The 21250-nt window shown below is 40.0% G+C and overlaps 1 protein-coding gene across 3 annotated transcripts in view; it reads right to left on the reverse strand.

The window, feature by feature from the left end:
• Positions 1 to 21250, reverse strand: part of Egfem1 (EGF-like and EMI domain containing 1) — a 599915-nt gene that overhangs the window by 22117 nt on the left and 556548 nt on the right. For all 3 annotated transcript variants that reach the window (XR_015662971.1, NM_001415037.2, XM_087622006.1), the window contains 4 exon segments: positions 18955 to 19074; positions 16331 to 16453; positions 10108 to 10245; positions 4157 to 4279 (listed from right to left, as the gene is read on the reverse strand). Coding sequence is in view for 2 of the 3 variants with exons in the window: in NM_001415037.2 (NP_001401966.1) it covers positions 4157 to 4279; positions 10108 to 10245; positions 16331 to 16453; positions 18955 to 19074 (504 nt within the window). In the remaining variant the exon portion in view is untranslated.

Below are 21250 nucleotides of genomic sequence, written 5' to 3' on the forward strand. Positions count from 1 at the left end.
ATATTTGACCTGCTATTGGAGTAGATAGTAATATTATGAACTTTGTACAGGCTTCAAGAAAATGTTTTTAATAGTCATAATAGTAACGATAACAAGTTTTTAAAATTATATATTGAGGTAATTTTTTTGTTTTTAATTATTTTTAAGTTACCATACAAAGCAGTTCATTTTACTCTGGTGTGTTCATACACATAGGCCATGCAATTTTATTCTCACTCTTACCTTTTCCTGCTGCCCTATCTCACCCCTTTGTCTCCATTTTTAATTCCTTCCTGCTCCAGAGTCTGTTTTTCTTTTCTATGTCACTTATGCTCATCACATTCTCTAGCCACACCCACCACACCCTCTAGCCACTCCCATCACTCCCTTTAGTCACTGATCACACTCTCTAGCCACTCCCACCACACCCTGTAGTCACTCCCACTTATCTTGTCACCCTTCCCCCTTGCTGTCTCCTTTCTACTTTAAACGGACAAATAGATTTAAATGTTCATAATTTACATGAAGAATAAATGTAGCAACTGTGTTTCTTTTGGATCAATTTTATTTCACTCAATGTAAATGATCCCTAGTTATATATGTTTTTTCCGAAAATGGCCTGATTTCATCTTTCTTGAGAGATGAAATTCTAGGGTGTGTGTGTGTGTGTGTGTATATGTGTGTGTGTGTGTGTGTGTGTGTGTGTATCACATATATTTTTATCCATTCTTCTGCCTATGGATATATAGGCTGGCTCTGTATCTTGGTTACTGTGAGCAGTAGATCAATGAATAGGAGTATGAAGGACTATGTGGCTTTTGACCTCGCCCTTTCCAGTCCATACAGGGAGGTGAGCCTCTGATACATGGTAGTTCTAACTCCAGAACTTGGAGAATCCTCCCTGATTTCTAGAAAGCTTGGCCTTCTCTCTAGCAGGCATGAGATCCTCTTTCTTTGTCTTCAGTCTTATTTTTAATGGTCACTTAGATGAGATGGAAGTTAAAAGTAGCTTTAATGTGCATTTCTCTGGTAGCTAAGCATATTAAACACTCTTACAAATATTAGGTTATTTGTATTTGTTCTTTTGATAACTAATAGCTATTAAGTTCATTGAGCTATTTACAGGATATGTTGAATATTTTTTAAAATTTTGCAGGTATTATATGTGGTAGCTATTAATCTACTCTGTGATGTGCGCTGGCAACTGCTTTTTTCTGCTCCTTAGACTGTCTTTTCCCTCAGTGATTTTTTCTTTTGCTGTGAAGAAGCATTTTTAATTCCTTGTAATCTAATTTGTAAATTATTGGGATTTTTCCCTTGGCACTGGAGACTTTCTTACGGCTCTATCTCGAAGTGTTTTATTTAGAGTTTCTGCGAGCACTCCTCAGTTTCATGTATGTTATTAAGATATGTGGTCCACTTTGAATTGATTTTTGTACAGGGAGAGAGAGAAAGAGAGAGAGAGAGAGAGAGAGAGAGAGAGAGAGAGAGAGAGAGAGAGAGAGAGAGATTTACTTTATGACACAGTGCTGGCTGGTACAGACAGCTGTATCCTGGGATGTCAGTTGTCAACATGTCCAGCAGAAACCAGTGAGCAACAGGTGCAGTGAGAGGCTCTATCTCACAAATATTTTGGAGAAGCACTTGAGAGAGGCGCTAACATCAATCTCTGGCTTCCACATGTACTTGACTGACTGTACCCATATCTATCTATCTATCTATCTATCTATCTATCTATCTATCTATCTATCTATCTATCTATCTCTTTCTCCCTCAAAGTATGCATCACTCAGTCTATAGATGCCAGGTGTTTATATGTTTTCTAAAGGAAGATATGTTCAAGTAGGAAAATAAAAGAATTAATAAGTCTTCTGAGAAGAGTAGGGGACCAAAAATTAGCCAGAAAAGAATACACTAACCAGAAAAGCCTGATGGTAATAGAAGAGAGAAAAACGAAAAAGCAAGAATCTACCTAACAACAGAAACAAAAAATAAAACAATAAACTGGCAGCTTCTCTCACAATAAACTTAAGTATAAATGACTTTAACTAAAAAAGAGTTGCAGAATGGTTGGCTCTATTAAGTTCCAACTATCTTTTTTTTTTCTTCCAAAAAATGTACATTCTATCCTTCAGGGGAAGTTCATTATTAAGCAGTAAGGTAAACAACCCAAAAGATTAAGTAAGTTCCTGAAACTGACCAGATTCATTAGGCCCCTCCTTACTAGAGTAAGCAACAAAAATAGAAAGCCCCTCTCTGTAGGGTGAAGCTGAGCTGCAAAGAAGACTCTGAACCGAGACCAGAGGTCCAGAAGGAGCAGAAACCAACCCAGCTGCCTAGAAGAGGACACTCTTCAACCTGTTAAGCTGCCTGCAGGATGTTCAGTGGCTTCCAAGATTCTTAGCTTGTATGAACTGACACCTGTGCTGGGTAGGCTTTGGTGATGCAGCTGTCTTTGAGTCATTCCTGCTACTGTAAATAAACTCTTACCAATACTCCTGTATGTAACCCAGTGAAACCAATGGTCCACCTCTGGTGTATGTACTCTGGTGGTATCCATAGGGAGCCTTTCATGGGCTCCTTAGTTGGGGTGAGAAGACATATGTATAGTGTCTCTGCAGAAAAAGTTTTGTACACAACAACATATTCTTGCCATAAACAGTCATAAACTGAGAGTCAAATGATAGAATTCAATTTATGAAGTAAAAGAAAGCCAAAACCAAATTAGTATAGCTATTCTGAGAGCTGATAACATAGACTTCAAACCAGTGTTAAGCCAAATACATAAAGAAGGTAACATTCATAAAATGAACAGTTCATCAAGGAAATGTAACAATTATAAATAAATATACACCAAGCACTGTAGTTCTCATTGTCATAAAACAAACACTAATGGGAATTTTAAAATTACATAAGTCCTAAAGCAGTGGTAATAGTTAACTTTAGTATCATAACCCTATGTTTAGAGAGTTTATCCAAACTAAAGATGAACAAAGAAACTTCAGAGTTAAACTATACCATGGATCAAATGGACTTAACACATATCTACAGGATATTCTATTCAGCAGATATACAATAAACATTCTGAGTATGCATAGAACTCCAAAATAGACCACATTCTATGCCATAAAATAACTTAACAGACACAAAATAACTGAAATAATGCATCACCACCTATCATATCACAGTTGAATAGAACTAAAAATCAACATCAAGAGACACTATTTGTAAATAACTCAAAAATACTTGGGGGGCTGAACAGTGTACACCACATGATTTTTTGAAGGAAACCTCAGGGTGAAGTAAGGACTTATAGGAACTATTAGTGTACCTGTCTGTCTGTCTGTCTGTCTGTCTGTCTCATGTGTGTGTGTGTGTGTGTGTGTGTGTGTGTGTGTGTGTGTGTCCATCTCTGTGTATGCTCATGTGCTTAAAGTCTGAGAGTCAACATCACTATCTTCCTTGATCACTTTGCCCCCTCGCTGTTTGAGATAAGGGGCTTTAACTATCCTCATCAGTGAAGTTGGCTGAGTTTTTGACCAAATCTCGGGGATAAGTGGGTGATGGGATACCATTAACTGGTTAATTTCAAGATTCCCCTTTGTTAAGAAAAATGTAAGCTAGTCTCGAATGGACCTAGAAGTGCACTAATTTTAACAATATAGAAATTTGTGAGATGACACATCTAAAGGTGGCCTTGGCTTTGTTAATATGTGAGAAATCCTGCTGCAGGTTTTTCACTCTTATGACAAGATAATTCACTCATTTGATTCCTCTTGAAAATGACTTTCAGCAGCCAACTTTGTAATTGTGGCCCAGCATGTTAGAAATTAGCAGTGTGTCCCTCATTCTCCTCTGCACACATATCTGTGAAAAGTATTATGGACCAAGGAATATCATATTAACCTTAGTGGCGTGGTAATCTAGGTCAAACATCATGCTAGTACTTTACTTTTATTATAAACTTTCCTTATTTTACTCTTTAATTCTATTGCTGTCTTCATTTCAGTGACGAAGTTCTAGGGTTCTCCAAAGTTAGAGCCACCAAAGCCCAGATGCCATCACAGAGTGTAAACACAGAAATCCACGTTTCTTCAGCATGAAATGGCTTCCTTCCCAGCTCCCACCCACAGACTGTACATCACATCGGTTGTTCCAGGAGATCTCAGGAATTTACCGTCACATCCACAACCATCCGCATCGATGTGAAAGCCTTCCTCACAGCTGCACTCATAGCCTCCTAAGTAGTTGATACAGAGCTGGGCACAGCAGGCTTCTCCGCTCTTGCATTCATCAAAGTCTGAAGGGCAGAGGACATTTGTGTTACTGCAGGAAAACAGAACTCAACAAAACTGCAGAGGCTCCCTCTGGGAAGCCTCGCTCCTAAAAGAAGACCATTTGATTAACCAATTCCCACTACTCCAGTCACATAGTATAGACACTGAAGAAATGATCACACAAAATAATGATACCTACTCTGGGTTCACGCTTCTTGCAAGCTCTTCGCATGTCTGTTATTTATTTTAAAGGAATGTAAATAATCTTCAAATGCATTTATAAGGAAAAAGAGAGATCTCTGCTATTTTTCCAGTTTGAAAAGCAATCTGAATAAACAGAACCTGAAGAACAAAAAGACAGGATTGAGAAGGAAGAACCAGAGAATTCCATTTAGTTTGACAGCTACAGAGGAAGACAGCCCCAGACTCCATAATGGGTTTCTCCTTCAAGATTTGAGATCAAAGAGTGTTCCCAAGTCAATACCCCACCTCACACTCAACTAGGGGAAGGGGTGGGAACTATATGCCTGCATGAAGGAAAGAGGCACACTTCACATCGTGTGCATTAAATTCTGAAATATTCCAGAGTGTTTTCTTATATTTTTGGTTGTGACCCTAACCTTTAATGGCTGAGCCATCTCTCCAGTCCCCAGAGTGTTTTCTTAAACCTGGCAGTGATACATGTCATGGAATGGGTGAGGTCTGTGGGGTTTGGTTACAGCTGTGATGTTATTCCTCCAGAATGTCCTGTAGGATGAGCAGTTGTCTATATAGCACTATCACTCTAGAAGTCTACAGTTATGAATGGTTGTTCTTAAGATGCAGCTGGCCTACAGAAAATCAAAAGGCCTCAGTGGCTGTCAGGCTGAAACCATTCAGCCAAACAGCAATGTACTTGGCCCAAGTTTTGAAGGGTCATTCTAAGCAAAATAGTGAAAGAGTTGCAACAGACACTGTTTTCCTCTGCTCCTGGCAGCAGGGAATTTTATGGTAAAGGTGTTGGCTTTTTGCCCTGGTTCAATTCAAGCCTCTGTGTGTTGAGCTGTTAGGCTGGGTGACTGTCACTGCTGAGCTTACAGAATCCTATTGCTCCAGGACTACACAGGTACAAAGAGGTCAATGTCTCAATTAACCTTGGAAGAGTCAGTAGACTCAAGGAAATGAAGACAAGAGACAGGAAGAAAAGGAAATGCAGTCAGTCAGTCAAGGCGAGGGGTCAGCAGAAACTATCTAAATGAAGGTCATCTGGGCACAATGCTTTCTTTCTCCTGCACAATGTCCCAAGGAGCTCTTCTCAGAAAATGACAGTTATTAGTTTTTGTCATATTAAGCCTTCCTCTGGCCTTTCTCTTAAACGAGGTGAACACAGAACTTAAAAAACAAAAGATGAACCAGTTTTATTTCATGTAAAACATTAGTCTCTATGATCTTTTAAAATTTCAGATATTTCTTTTTGATTTAATAACAGGGCTTCTTACCAACATGCATACATATAGGTCTCAGCCAACAAGGGATACAGGTTCCTCCCATAATACTGAAAATATGCCCCTTATTCTGATTACTATTGTTTTGGTTTATTTTAGATTATCTTGCAATTTCCATTGCTCTGAGAAGATTTCTTAGCTTTCTCCTGTACACTGACTGAGGATCAAAATCTCAGCATAAACTTTCTGCTTCTACCATACAAATCATGTGGATCTGGGTATGGTATACACGCATGGCATGTGTAGGTATAATTGCATGACATATGTAGATAGGGGTGTACATGCATGTTATGTGTGGGCATGGGTGTACATGTATGTTATCTGTGGGTATGGTTTACATGCTTGCTATGTGTGAGTATGATGTACATGTATGCCACATGTGGGTATGGGGTATATATGTATGTCATGTGTAGGTATGGATGTATACACATACATACCATGTGTGGGTATGGTACACATACATGGCATGTATGGGTATAGTGTACGTGCATGCAAGATGTGGGTTTGGGTATTTATGTATGTCATCTGTGGATATGGGTGTACATACATGTAATGTGTGTGGAAAGTACACATGCATGTCATGGGGGAGAATGCATATGTATCGTGAGTCTTCTTCAATGCTCTCCCCACTTTGTTTTATAAAAGAGTCTTTTATTTGCTAGGTCAGCTGGCCAAAAAGCCAGAAATATTCTCTTGTCTCTACCTCTGAGTTCTGGGATTACAAGCCCAGTTTTTTATGTGGTTCTGGGGATCAGAATTCAGGGTTTCACACTCACAGAGCAAGTGATTCACTGCCTACATCCTTACTTCAAGTCTTTTCTAGAAAACACTGACATTTCAAGCTTTTACCACCTGATTTCTGAATGTCTTAGTTTCTTTTCATATCCCTGACAAAGTTGTTGCTTGTCTGGTTTCTCTTGTGATCATACGTTATGGCTTTGGCAACTGCACGGAATATAACACAGCAGCAGTGATGGAATGAACCGCTTACCAGGAAAATCTTGCCCTGGACAAAACTAGAAGACTTGCAGTACTGAGGTGAACACTTCTTATCCACTAAGCTCTGAGAAGCACCAGACTGAAAAACCCCATCCTCTGCACACAGTCACTGAATAAAACCACTAAACTAAAACATGCCCCCTAGAAACTAGCCATGCGTTTTATTTGGAATTCCTCACTGAGGTCAGAAAACTACTTTTTATATGACTGTCGGTCCAAGGCCACTTTCCATAGCTCTCGAGGTAACATTGCCTGGTTGACTGCTGAAATCTCATAAATATGCAGTTTTCTGCATTCTGACCCTGGCAGATGCTATACTTTTTTCTAGCTCTAAATAAGAAAAGTTTCCTGAATTGTACTTTTCAAAGACTAAAGGTATCTATTCATCTATTGATCTTTCTATCTATCTACATATCTATATCTGTATATATATCTGTATCTATCTATCACCATCTCTATATCTCTCTCTCCATATATATGTATGTACATACATATACATACATGTTCCATGTGGTGGTTGCTCATGTCTTTAATCTCAGCATTTGGGAATTAAAGGCTGACAGATACCTGAGTTCAATGCCGGCCTGGTCTATATATAGAATTCCAGGACAGCCAGGGCTATAAGAGAAACTTTGCCCCCCCCCCCCCAAATCTCAACCAACTAATGAACTGAATGAATGAATGAATGAATGAACGTTTCCAGTTTTCTCTGTTTAGTACTCATACGAAGAAAAGAAGGAGGGAAGAGAGGGAGGAAAAAGAAAGTGAGGAAGAGAGGAAAACAAATTTCTTTCATAAATTTAAGTATTAATAAGAAAGAAAATGTGGCATATTTTTCATTGCAAGAGACACAAGGAAAGCAATTGGTTCTGGTATGTTGGACACCATAGACTCATAGCAGTGTAGAAGATATTATTGGATCAAGAAAAACAAACACATAGGTTTAATAACTATGTTTGTAGCAGCCTTATTTATAATAGACAGAAGCTGGAAACAACTCAGATGTTCCTCATCTGGTACATTTACACAATGAAATACTACTCAGATATTAAAAACAATGACTTCATGAAATTCGCATGCAACTGGATGTAACTAGAAAATATCCTGAGTGAGGTAACCCAGTCCAACCCCCCCCCCCAAAAAAAAACCATGGTATGCACTCACTGATAAGTGGATATTAGGAAAACAGCTCAGAATACCCATGATACAACTCATAGACCATTTGAAGCTCAGGAAGAAGGAAGACCAAATTGTGTATGCTTCAGTGCTTCTTAGAAAGGTGAACAAAATAATGATGGGAGATAGAGGTGAGAGGGATTGGGAGAAAGGAGAGGGAAGGGAAAATGGGGGGCAGGATCAGGTGTGGGAGGAGACAGGGGAGGTGTACAGAGGGTGAGGAAATTGTACAGAGGTGTGTATCAATGAGGGATGGGGAACTGGGAGTAGCCACCAGCAAGTTCCAGATGCCAGGAAAGCAAAATGCTCCCAGGACCCAACAGGGATGAAAGTAGCTGAAATGCCCAACAAAGTGCACAGAGAACCTATAGAAACCATATCCAGAGCTTAGGCAAGGCCCCTGGTTGCAGGATGGGGCCACTCGCCCTTCTCAAAAAGCCAGAATTGCTCTTGTCTAAAGGAAATACAGGGACAAAAAGTGGAGCAGAGACTGAAGGAAAAGCTATTCAGAGACTGCCCCACCTGCAGATCCATTCCATATACAGACACCAAACCCAGACACCATTGCAGATGCCAAGAAGTACATAGTGATAGGAGCCTGATAAAGCTGTCTCCTGAGCTGTCTCCTGTATCAGTCTTCCAGAGTCATACTGATACAGATGAGGATGCTTGTAGCCAACCATCAGCCTGAACAAGGAGACCCCAAGGGAAGAGTTAGGGGAAGGACTGAAGGAGGTGAAGGGGTTTGACACCCCATAGGAAGAACAACAATATTAACTAACCAGATGCCCCGGAGCTCCCAGGGACTAAACCACCAACCAAAGAATACACATGGAGGGACCCATGGCTCCAGTCGCATATATAGCAGAGGATGGCCTTGTCTGGCATCAATGGGAGGAGAGGCCTTTGGTCCTGTGAAGGCTCGATGCCCTAGCATAGGGGAATGCTAGGGCAGTGAGGAGGGAGTGGGTGGGTGGGTGTGGGAGCGCCATCATAGATGCAGGGGAGATGGCATAGGGTGTTTAAGGAGGGGAAACAGGGAAGGGAGATAACATTTGAAATGTAAATAAATAAAATAACCAATAAAAAACATATGAAGTAAGTTAAAAAATACTATAAAGAGCAGAATACTATAAATTTCATGTGATTCATTCTCTTATAATGCTGAAGCGTGAAATAAAATAATGGAACCCAGTGATTAAGCCACCTCTCTCAGGGCTTGAAACGATCTCCTATCATGTTGGATGGTGTACAGTGAAAAGGGAGTGCTTTTGCCGTCGTCGTACTATCACTTTAAAGAGAGGAAGCACATAGCACTAAGTAAAATCAGTAAAGTCTCTGCTCTAGGATGCAGAGGCCTCACTGTTGAAGAGAGTGTTTCAGAAGCAGAGCACAGCAGTGCTCCTCCCATACTGCTTAGCAGAGAGACACTGGGAGATCTCCATGTAGCACATTTTAATGAGGGAAGGCTAAATTGGGACCACTCTCCTCATTGTTCCAAATGATATAAATGATAATAATTAGGGTGGCTACATGGTGAAGGGCATGTTTTCCTCTTCTAGTAGAACCAAGTTCTCTTCATGGCATCTGTATTAGGAAGCTTACAATCACGAGAAACTCCAGTTCCAGGGAATCTAACTCTCTCTTCCTGACTTAGTCGTCACCTGCACATGCATGGACACATGCCCATGCACAAACACAGACATACACATAATTAAATAAAAAAGAATGGGTTTGACCTGGTATGTATAAAGTGATCATCTTATAAACTTTTCTTTTATTGAAAGTTGCCATTGCCCAACTGAATTATTCATCCAAATCATTACCAAACTGAAAAACAATGATTTCATTTCTGCTTGAGGCAGGAGGACATGGGAGACAGTGTTCTATCTGCTGTTGGCATACAAGTTTAATAGCTTAGATAGACTTTAGTATATTTGTTTGAAATAAAACAATAATTTGTGCTTACATAGAGTTAATAGCCCCATAGATCTCATTAACAGTGTTTCAATCTCCTTAATTTCAAGGTAAATACCCAAGTATTTGCTTGCCTTTGCTAAGTATCAGTAGTCAGAGACACAGTTAAAAGCACCTCTCAGTCTGAGGGATGTGGCTCAGAATGTGTTTTAGAATCAAAGTGCTAAATGAGTCCAGAGAAACTCTGCATGAAGATGGTGTCCGCCATACATTACCTATGCATGTTTTCCCATCTGTATCGAGCTGATGTCCGTGGTTACAGGAACAATGGGGTCCACCAATCGCAGCCTTGCAGTGATGAGAACAACCGCCATTGTTCTTTTCACAGATATTGACAATTTCTAATTCAATTCCTTTCCAAAACAAGCAAAAGTGTTATTAACACGACAGCAGGGAAAATGGAATGTATCTTAACAATGGACATGCATTCTCTTTTGAGAGGGCGACACACTGAGAGAAATACACTGACACTTTGCACTCATAAAAGTCAAATTCTGAGGTGTATCAAGTCATGAGTATTATATATACCTGTTGAACTACTAATGCTAAGAAGTAATGATAAGGAAGGTAATAAGAGTCCAATCAGTTGATACTAAATACTTTTAAAAGTCTCTTCAGTGAATAAAAAGTGTGCGTGTATGCGTGTGTGCGTGTGTGCGTGTGTGCGTGTGTCCGTGTCCGTGTCCGTGTGTGTGTGTGTGTGTGTGTGTGTGTGTGTGTGTGTGTGTGTAAAACTGATGAGTATTCTTTCAGTGCCTGTGGGTTCAGGAAATTGCTGCTAAGAATAACTTGAGGTTAAAGACATTAAACTGATGTACTTGCTGTAAAGTGAGTTGTACCAAGTGAAAGTGCTAGCCAGCTTTGATACACATAAACTGCACTTATCAGAATACTACTGTTTTAAAAAAAACATGCCACCGTCCCTGGCATATGCTAGTAATCTGGGCATATTGGTGAGCATCAGGTTCAGCATATGAATGTTGACTGGCCTGAGCACTTAGGCACCATAGCCTGATTTTCCGAATGAAGATACAAGAAGTAATCAAATACTTGAATCAGTGTTTGAGGGATGGAATTTCAATGCACTGCCTCTTTGTGTAGGTGCTCTGTTCTCCTTGCACCCACACAGCTTGTTTCCTTATAGTCTTAACACCTGAATCCTGAAGAAGAAGAATATGAAAAAGATCAAGACAGATGTACCTGACTTTGTGGTGCCCCTCACAAACATGTTTCATCATTGTCACTGCATAGAGAATCTAGTCTCTAAGACTGTCCTCCATCAGCACAGCCTCTTGCTACAGCATGCAGCAGCCTGTAGGCCCTCAATGAACACTGCAGGTCCCTGTCACTGCAGACCCCATTGTGCCTTCTTCATTTGGTCATAGCAGCTTACAGCAAATATCCAAAGACACATACCCAAAGATTCGTGAAATAAAGGACAATTATGCTAATCGATGTGCTATTAAAAGAAGGAACCTCTCTGGGCTGCAGACTGAGAAAACTATAACATTAAAGGACTGGAGAGTGGAGGGCTTTTTAAGCATATGCTCATACGAGCACTTGACACAGAGCTGAGCAAGTTTCCTCTTTGCCACTTCGGCCGTGTAAAGGTAAAGAGGTATTGAAACCAGGGTTGCTATCTTCTAATCCATTAGGAAAATCCCCATCAGTTTCCAAAAAACCTACATTGATTGATGTGGAATCACTCTCTAATAATATGCAGAATATTGTTGGTGTCAAAAACCAGGTCTCCCAGGTTAAATTCTGCCCACTCAGGTAGATTGCATTTAGGTGAGGTTCGAGCAAACACTAAGATAAATACACACACACACACACACACACACACACACACACACACACACACACACACCTACCTACATACATACATACATACATACATACATACATACATACATACATACATACATACCTTGGGTATGAGAGTCAATTCTCAACATCAGACTTACCTGTGTTTTTTATACCTTCATTAGGCAGCCTGAAGGTAATATTACACAGTGTTCTAACTTCACATTCATAGTTTTTATTACTATCTACTATGCAAGAACAAGTGTAGTATCCTCCCCTCTGAGACTTTTGTCAGTGTCTCAACTATATTAGAGAATTTCAGGGCTTAGATAGTTCAATTACTTCAAAGAAACTGCCTCAACACTGAGGATCGAGATCATGGAGATTTCTTTGATGACTTTCATTTTTACCTCTTCTGTATGAATTAATGATCATCCTTCCAGGGGGTCTAATGCATCTCTCTAACTGAGCACACACATGCTGCTCATTCAGATATTCAGGAACACATTCATACAGTACGTAAACACAACTCAGAAAGACAAACAACATCGGCAAAGCTCTAGTTCACTCTGGAAGCAGGTGTCAGAGACCAGGAGAAGCTGGCCCCTTTAGTCCAGAATGTGAGCTTCAACTCAGCACTAGCCTTACCATCCTCATTTTCTTCTGGGACAGCAGCTTTGCAAGTGCTCATAACTGCCTGTCTCCCCTGGGTATAAGGAGTCCTGGAGAAGAATGCTTTTAGGTCATTGGAAACTATAAGAAATTCTCCCATACTCATCAATATTTAAGGAAAAATGCAGCAAATAGTCTATCTGAAGATCATTGTGTACACTGCCCATTCTTGCTAGGTACGCTATGTGTTGCAGGAATACAGTTCTGTGTCTGTCTGCTGGTAGTTGCTTCAGGCATAGATATCTGATAATATACTAATCTCATTAAAGCACTTGGGATTAAAGGGACCTAAGCTCTGTGTAGACCTATGATGTTAGCACTTGGGAGGCAGAACCAAGATGATTGTCCATAAATTTACAGGCCAGCCTGGGATACATAGCAAGTTTGAGGCTAGCCAGAGTTATGATTTCTCCAAAAAGCCAAGACAAGCAAAAGTAAGTAAATATATAATTCCAACCTTTGATTTTCAAATGAGCACTAAAAGTAAGCTGATGTTTTTATGTTCTTGATCTGGATGATTAACAAAGGGCTATTTTCCTATTAAACAAAAATCACTCAGGGGCCACGGATACTGCTTAGTGGTAAAGGAGCTTCAGCCATGTGTGACAACCTGAGTCAATTCCCAGGGCACACATGTCAGAAGGAAAAAAATACAACCAGACTCCTGAAAGTTGTACTCCGATCACTACACACACACATTGTTCTGGCTGGCACACATACACACAAATACACACACACACACACACACACATACACACACACACACACAGAGGAATGTGCCACACACATCACGCACCCCCACACATAAAATAAAATTTTAAATTATACTTAAACAGAATCTGTTTTTCCCATAGGTGACAAATATGTCATTTGCTTGATAGATACAAAACATAAAACATATGTATCTAATAGCATAATGTGAAGTTGAGAATTCATTTGATGAAAGTTTTAACTAATTATAAAATGTGTGGACCTTCCCAAATTCAAATCAAAAGAGAGCGAGTGTGAATTCACAGCACACTGTGAGGGCTGAGTCGTTGTATTATATAATATTTCAAGATTTCCTCAAAAGAAATTAAATAACCATAAAACCTTTTCTAGGACAAAGGTGACACCAGTGCTTTACAATTCTCTCATTACATACAGAGGATATACTCACAGTTAAATATCACCACACTCTTAAAAGATTTTCTCTGCCTATGGGTTTAGAGAAACCTCAGAACACAAATTTTCACTTAAAGGTTTGTATGTCAGTAGTAAATACTGAGGTCTGGGGATGGCTGTAGAGAGAATGTAGTTAAACATTCCCATCAGGAAAGTAAATGTGAAACAGCACTTCCACCTAATACATCCCACTCTAGGGCAAATTGCTTTCCTGAGTAAATTCCAAAGAAAGCCTCTAACTCATAAACCACTGTTAATAACGATCCCTTATTTCATGGTAGTGGAGAATGCACTAATCAGACTGTAAGATTCCTTTGTACATTTTCAAATATACTCATCCCCTAAAACTCTGGCTATATTTTAAACCCAAATGTTAATAAGAAAAATTCCATTCGTATTTTCCTCTTCCCAAATGGGGATTCTGACAGGCAGTCAAATGGACCTAACTTCAGAAGTCCTTTCTTAATTAGTAGTCAGTTTCCCTCACGCTTTATTTACTTTGTTCTTTACAAGGCAAACAACATGGTAAAGAAACTGCTCTAGACACACAATGGGAATGCATACATGAACTTGAAAGGTTCATCAGCAAACCAAGAAACAGAATTTTACAAAGAGGAGGTGAATTTCTTGACTTCTAGTGGTGTCCCTACATGAAGAAGCCCAGAAAGAATGTGAGTGTGCTCGTTTGTCTATTATTCTAGCTGTGTTCTTTTCTAACACCAATAAAAATACATACAGTATGTGGAAACATCAGGTGTAGGTAGAGGACTTGCTTATGAAGAGGTGAAAGGCCACTTAAGTCCCAGCACTAAGACTCAGTGAATTTTACTTTGAGAGCTTTGGTTCTGGCTATGAAAGAGTGCAAAGAGCATCTTGGAGAAAGGGGCTCCATCCCAATAGTAGTAGCTGTCAATCACATAAGTGGGGTCACTGAGAACACAGTTAAGGGATGCCATTAGAAGCAGAAAACACAAATCAGCTATTGAGATGGAGCAGAGTTGGAGAGGAGAAACCAAACCCATGTAGAGTACAGAAGAAAGAGCATTTCAGAAACAATGAAAGCAACTCTCCTAGTTTTGCTTGTACTGCTGTGATAAGCAACATGGGAAAGAATGGGTTATTCTGGTTTATATATTCCACTCAGTCATAATCCATGGTCCAGTGAAAGCTGAGACAGCAACACAAGCGGAGACGGAACCTGGAGGCAGGAACTGGAGCAGAAACAGTTGAAGAACACCGCTCACTGGCTTACCTTCCATGGCTTGCTCAGCCTGCTTGCTTAGCCCTTCTGTGTCAGTCATGATCAAGAAAATGGTCTACAGCCATGCCTACAGGCCAATCTGATAAAGCCATTTTCTCACTTGAGTTCTCCCCTCTTCAGAAGTCTTGGCTTGTGTCAAATTGATCAAAACTATTCAACACAGTAATGTAGTGCTGAAAGTCTTACCAAAAACACAATAAAACTGGAGAGGCTTTGATTTTATCTGGAAACATGGCAGGAAAGAGATGAAAGGGTCCACTGAGTGACAGAGATGGGGGCAGGTTAACCTGGGCTGATGAGAAGATGCAGTGTGAAAGAGAGAAACTGTTTTGACTAACGTCCTTTTTGCTGTGGAAATTCTCATGAGCTCACTGGCGAGTACCTTACGATAGGAAATGTTGGTAATGATAATTTAGAAGACAGTAGTAATGGTGATTCAGATGAGAAGGGGATTGTTAGGAGAGGCAATCTCTTGATTGCTATCTTTTCAGAGGTAGCAACCCCCAAACACAGCAAAAGAAATGTCTTTGGTAGCAATAAGATCAACTCCTTTGTTCTAGTAGGGGAGTGACATTTTCCCTTGTAATTCTGCTGGACATTTGGGGAAACTTGTTACTCTGTATGGTAGTTTGCATCTGGTTTTTGATGCTATAAAAGTCAAAACGGATCAAACTAAAGTAGGAAGAGTGGATAGGTAAGTTTGTAAGAGAGTTAAACATGCTGATGTTTGGAGGATTTTGGAAGTAGAAATGGGGGGCGGAGGATGAAGATACCCATGAGTGAGTACCAGGCAGCTCTGAGCTTAGGACAGTGTGCTTCCAGGGAATGAGATTGACTAGGAAGCATCTCCTATAGCAGCTACAACTGATAACTCTGTAGCCTAGCATTTAAAATATATCTCTAACAATGGACACATTAAACCATGTAACTGAGCTGAGAAAGGGAATACGGTACTGCTGAGAGACTCTGTTAAGTGCTTGGTAAGGAAGCTATAGGGCTAAGTTCAATGATGAGCATGTGGAATAACAAGAACCATTAAAAGAGGTGTGACAAACATCAAGGACAAAGGAAGCCACTACTGAAGACACACATTGGAGCATCCCATGTGTGTGTGGCAAGTGATCACAGACTGCAGTTGTTCATTCCTCTCATGTTCTCTTTATCCATGCTGGTTCCTCTTCTTAGAGCACTACAGTAGAACGTCTAGTGTTTAGCAGAGGTGGTACAAAAATAAAGGACTTCACAAAGCATCTGAGCCATGAACCCAAGAGCGTGAAACCAGAAGACCTGAGATTTAATCCTCACTGACTATCCTGTGAACCACAATGCAAACTAATTTTTCTTTGGCCACTTACTCAACAATAGAATGAAGCAGGTAACACTTCTCCATTCCCATCATCACTCTGTCCCACCAGGCAACATGCTCAGGAACTCCTGCTTAGGCAAGAGTTTTCAGCCTTATTCTTTCCATTATTGCTTCTGCTTTAAACTTGCTGAGCACCCTGCCTCCCAAGACTGCCATGATTGCTACTTACTGTAACAGTGTTTCCCATCAGCTCCTAGCTCAAAGCCAGGCTGGCAGGTGCACGTGAAGGACCCCTTTGAGTTCACACAGCCATGAGCACAGGGAGTGAGCTCCTCAGCACACTCATTTATATCTGCAGGGAGAGACATGGTAGTTGGCTTAGAATCTCCAATTCTATTTGTAAATTATAAAGATGAGTAAACTACTACCCTCCACCTAGCCTCTAGTTTTCAACATGTTACTAAATATTCCAGACTCCATACACACAGTGAAGCAGGGTATTTGTGAGTAAGCCAGCTCTATGACTGGGCATCTTCTGTTAGCCAGATGCTCATTAGTATTACATCATATCTATGTGAACCAACTGTTATTAATTGAAGAAAAGATTGAATGCAACTATAAACAGTAGTTCTAGTCTATTTCTCAGCAGTACAAATAAAAGCCTTTGTAGTTTGATGCTATGATCGTGTCATAGCCTTGAGCAGATATCCCAACTCTGTAGTATTTCTGTTTACTTTTGAGATCATATGTCAATTACAACTTTTCCTCCCCTCCCTTTCTAAGCCTCCCATATATCCTCCCTCATTCTTCTTCAAATTTATGGCCTCATCTTCATCAGTTGTTATTGCATGAATATATGTATATGTATCATATATTTATATATATACATGCATATGTGCATGCATACATATACATATTTGTAGAAATACATACACACACATTCCCAAATATAACCTATTGTGACTCCCTGTTTTAAAGAAGGTAAAGCAATGGGCAAGTCAGATATGGGGCTTTTTTCATGGCAATACACACTTGGACCATATACATCTCTATACTGTTACAAGACATGCTATACGAGGCTGGTATCCTATCTCTCTGCTGAAAGTTACTGTCACTTTAACTCAGTTTCAGTTTCTTAGAAAGAGGTCCTGTCCTGTCACCTCTTTTCTGAGTAGTACATTGTCTTTGCACACACCTGCTTGCCAGTCCCCATTATCCTGTATTGTTAGAGTGCTCAAATATTCAGTGGTGTTAGGGTGAGATGCATAGGATTAATGTATTGGCTGTTAAAATAGGAGTCTGAAAAAATGAAAGCTATATCTTTTTCTATGTATCTTGCCTGTCAGTTTTAAAAAAATAATACTTAAGATCCTCTACTTTCCCTACTGCCAGTTGCTAAGACAGATGTGTGCTGTATTGGATCTTTTATGCCATGTTTACTTGGTATTACTGAGAGGCTTGCTCTTTCTGAAGGGAAACTGAGAAAGAGTGGACCTGGGAGAGAGGGGAGTGGGTGAGGACTGGGAGGCATGGAGGGAAGGGGAACTGTGGTTGGGATGTATTGAAAACAAACAGAAATCAAACAAATAAGGAATGAAAACCAGGTACTAGGGAGGTGTCTCAGCAATGAAGAGCGCTATGCGATCTTCCAGAGGACCCAGGTTCTATCCTCAGTACCCAAATGACAGCTCATATCTTCTGTAACTCTAGTTCCAGGGAACAGGATGCCCTTTTCTGGCCCCTGAGGGGACTGCATGCACAGGGTATGCAAACGTACATCTAGGCAAAATACCCATATATATATATAAAATAATAAAGTAATAACTTAATAGAGGAATGAAAATCAAAATGGTATACCTTTGACAAAATATGTTTAAAATCCATAAGTCTTTTTTATTTCATTTTATTTATTTTGTGTGAATGCATGCATATACATATGTATATGCAGGGACGGTATCAAGGTTCGCACGTGTAGGTCAGAGGACAACTTGTAGCAGCTGGATATCTTCTTTCACTTTATGGGTCCTGGGGCCTTGAACTCAGGTCGTGAGGCTTGGCATCAAGCTCCTGTCCTAGTCAAGCCATTTCATCAGACCCCATTCCCCCTCCCTCAAAAAAAATTCACACTGATTTTTGTGTCTGGTTACAATTCAATTTCTTAAAATATTGATCAGTTCTGTAAGTCAAGGAACATTTTGTTGTTTTCATAATTAATCCAAATATACTTTTTCTCATTTGATGAAGATGTCATGATACAAGTGAAGGATTCTGTGGTCTCTCAGAAGTTATTAAAACAAAGACTATCCCACAGGAATTCCTTCATCCTCCATTGGTGCCAGTCATGCAATAATTTAGCCTTTTCATCTTTGAACCGAAGTGTGTCTGCTTTGCTATTTCTGGAAACAGAAATGTGTAACCTTGTGTTTACAGGGTTTCTTTCTCTTCTCATTTTAATTATTCCTAACTTCTGAGAGCCTAATTTGCACATACTTGCTTTTCAAAGGTTACCCCACCTCTGTAGTCTATGATCAAAAACTCCCTGTGTGGTTATGGAGGGTTTTTAAATATTAATTCTGGACTTCATTTTTTTTAAAAAAGAAAACCCAGAAAACAAAAAAGCATGACTCCTGAAAGTACACTAGGTCATTCTTTTTTTACAACACATAAGAGTTTTGCTGAGATTTCTTTTGTAGCCTTATAAAATACTTTTCATACTAATCAAGTCAAAAATTAAAGTATTAGATTTTAGCATAAATGAAAATACCTTTTCTCCTACCTGCTTCAAGTGTTGAATCTGACTAAGACAGGATTTCAAACAATTACCTCATTAAGACATCGGCTTCAGCTTCCTACCTTCGCAGGCCTTTTTGTCTTCAGACAACTGGTACCCAGCATGGCAGGCACACCTGGCCATGCCATTCTCGCTTTGACACAGGTGAGCACATCCATTTGCACCTGCGCAGGGGTCTGTCTCTGAAAAGCAATGAGACAGTGATAGTTTGTTCTTCATCCAGTTTAGGAAGACATGCAGAGTGGAAGGCTGGACAAAGAAAAGTCACGAAGGTACTGAAGTCATTTATTTCCCATTTAAAGATGGTCAAGGATTCCAGAACAGTTTCTCCCACATTCCTACAGAACTCATTCAACAAATGCATTTCTGCTTTGTGATCTGAGCCCTGATTCTGAATAAAAGAAATATAGAGATGAGGGGCAGAAAGGACTTAGCTTAATATCCCTGTCTCCTCCTGCCCTCCAATGCAGGATGGAGCCAACAAATGTTGGAAGGCTGTGGAGGGCTTCATTCTGTTTCTGTTTCTCTATTCACTGCTCTATGTTGTTAAATAGGAGCATCCTTAGATCAACACTTCCTTTTTCTAGATTCCTTCTGACATTTGGTCACCAGTCATGATGTTGGGAAAAGGCAATCGGGGAGACAAAGGGAAAGTCCCCAGCTCCAGATGGTAGGGATGAGAATTTGTTCTTCCTTTTGAGAACAGAGTATTTGTATGTAACCTGGGCTGGCCTTGAACCCAACTTGATCCCCACTCTCCTCAACTCTGGCCTCAGAACACCAGGGTTATAGCCATGTATCACCATGTTCTCTGGTGATTGACTTTCAAATGTCTAAACATACTTGGTCATTGAAGAACAATTATTGGTCCTAGACTATAATTATTTTTTAAATGGTTCAGTGATGTTTCCTTATATTTGTTAAGGACTTTTGGATTTGAGAAATGTTCATTTCTTTTGTAGTTTTCGTTTCTGATGTCTTAGCTTTGGGATAGAATAATGCTAGCCTTACAAAATGTGTTCAATGATGCTGTGCAGTCTTATACTATCTGAACTACAGCCTGGGTCTGAGTTATTTAAGAGTTTGGTGACTACATAGGGATCCATCCCACGTGCAGTCACGAAACCCAGTCAATATTGGGATACCAAGAAGTGCATACTGATAGAAGCCTGATATAGCTGTCTCCTGAGTGGCTCTGCCAGACCCTGACGAATAGCAGCGGATGCTCGCAGCCAGCCTTTGGACTGAGAAGTTAGAGAAAGGGCTGAGGTAACTGAGGGTGTTTGCAAACCATAGGAAGAACAACAATAAAAACAAACCAGACCCTGCAGAGGACGGCCTTGTCGAATATCAATTGGAAGAGAGGCTCCTGGTGCTAGGAAGGCTTGATGCCTCAGTGTAGGGGAATGCCAGGGTGAGGAGCCAAGAGTGGGTGGATGGGTAGGAGAGCACCCTTACAGAAGCAGAGGGAGGGAGGATGGGATAGGGGATTTCTGGAGGGGAACCGGGAAGAGGGTAACATTTGAAATGTAAATAAAGAAAATATCCAATAAAAGAAAAGGAAAAAAAAGTTTGGTGAAATTTGCCTTGATGATTTATGTTTTGGAAAACTATGAACATTAACTCAATTCCTTCATTAGACACAGGGCTGTCTAGACTACTTGTTTGCACTATGAAATTGCTTGGATGCCAAGGCTGGACCACTCCCCACCCAGTGTAAGGGAATGTCAGGGTGGGAAGGCAGGAAGTGGGGTGATTGGGTAGGAGAAACACCCTTGTAGAAGAAGGGGAGGGGAATAGGATAGGGGGCTTATGGACCAGAAACACATTGAAATGTAAGTAAAAAAAATCCAATAAAAAAAAAGAAAAGAAAAAGCAAGAAAGTAATTCTCTTTCAACTAATCCAAAAGAAGATAGCCACATAAACAAAATTCTACCTATAACAACAAAAATAATAGGAAACAACAATCATTGGTCCCTAATATCTCTCAATATCAATAGACTCAATTCCCTAATAAAAAGACATAGACTAACAGACTGGATATATTAAGAGAACCCAGCATTTTGCTACATACAGGAAACACACCTCAGTGAAAAAGACAGACACTTCATCAGAGTAAAAGACTGGGAAAAAAGTTTCCAAGCAAATGGTCCTAAGAAACAAGTTGTAGTTGCCATTCTCATATTAAATAAAACCAAAAGTTATCAGAAAAGATAAGGAAGGACACTTCACACGGGACAAAGAAAAAAATCCACTAAGGTGAACTCTCAATTCTGAGTATCTATACTCCAAATGCAAGGGTACCCATATTCACAAAAGAAACTTTACTAAAACTCAAAGCATACATTGTAACACAC

The sequence above is a fragment of the Rattus norvegicus genome, chromosome 2, assembly GCF_021556685.1.
Source record: "Rattus norvegicus strain SHRSP/BbbUtx chromosome 2, alternate assembly SHRSP_T2T, whole genome shotgun sequence".
NCBI lineage: Eukaryota > Metazoa > Chordata > Mammalia > Rodentia > Muridae > Rattus > Rattus norvegicus.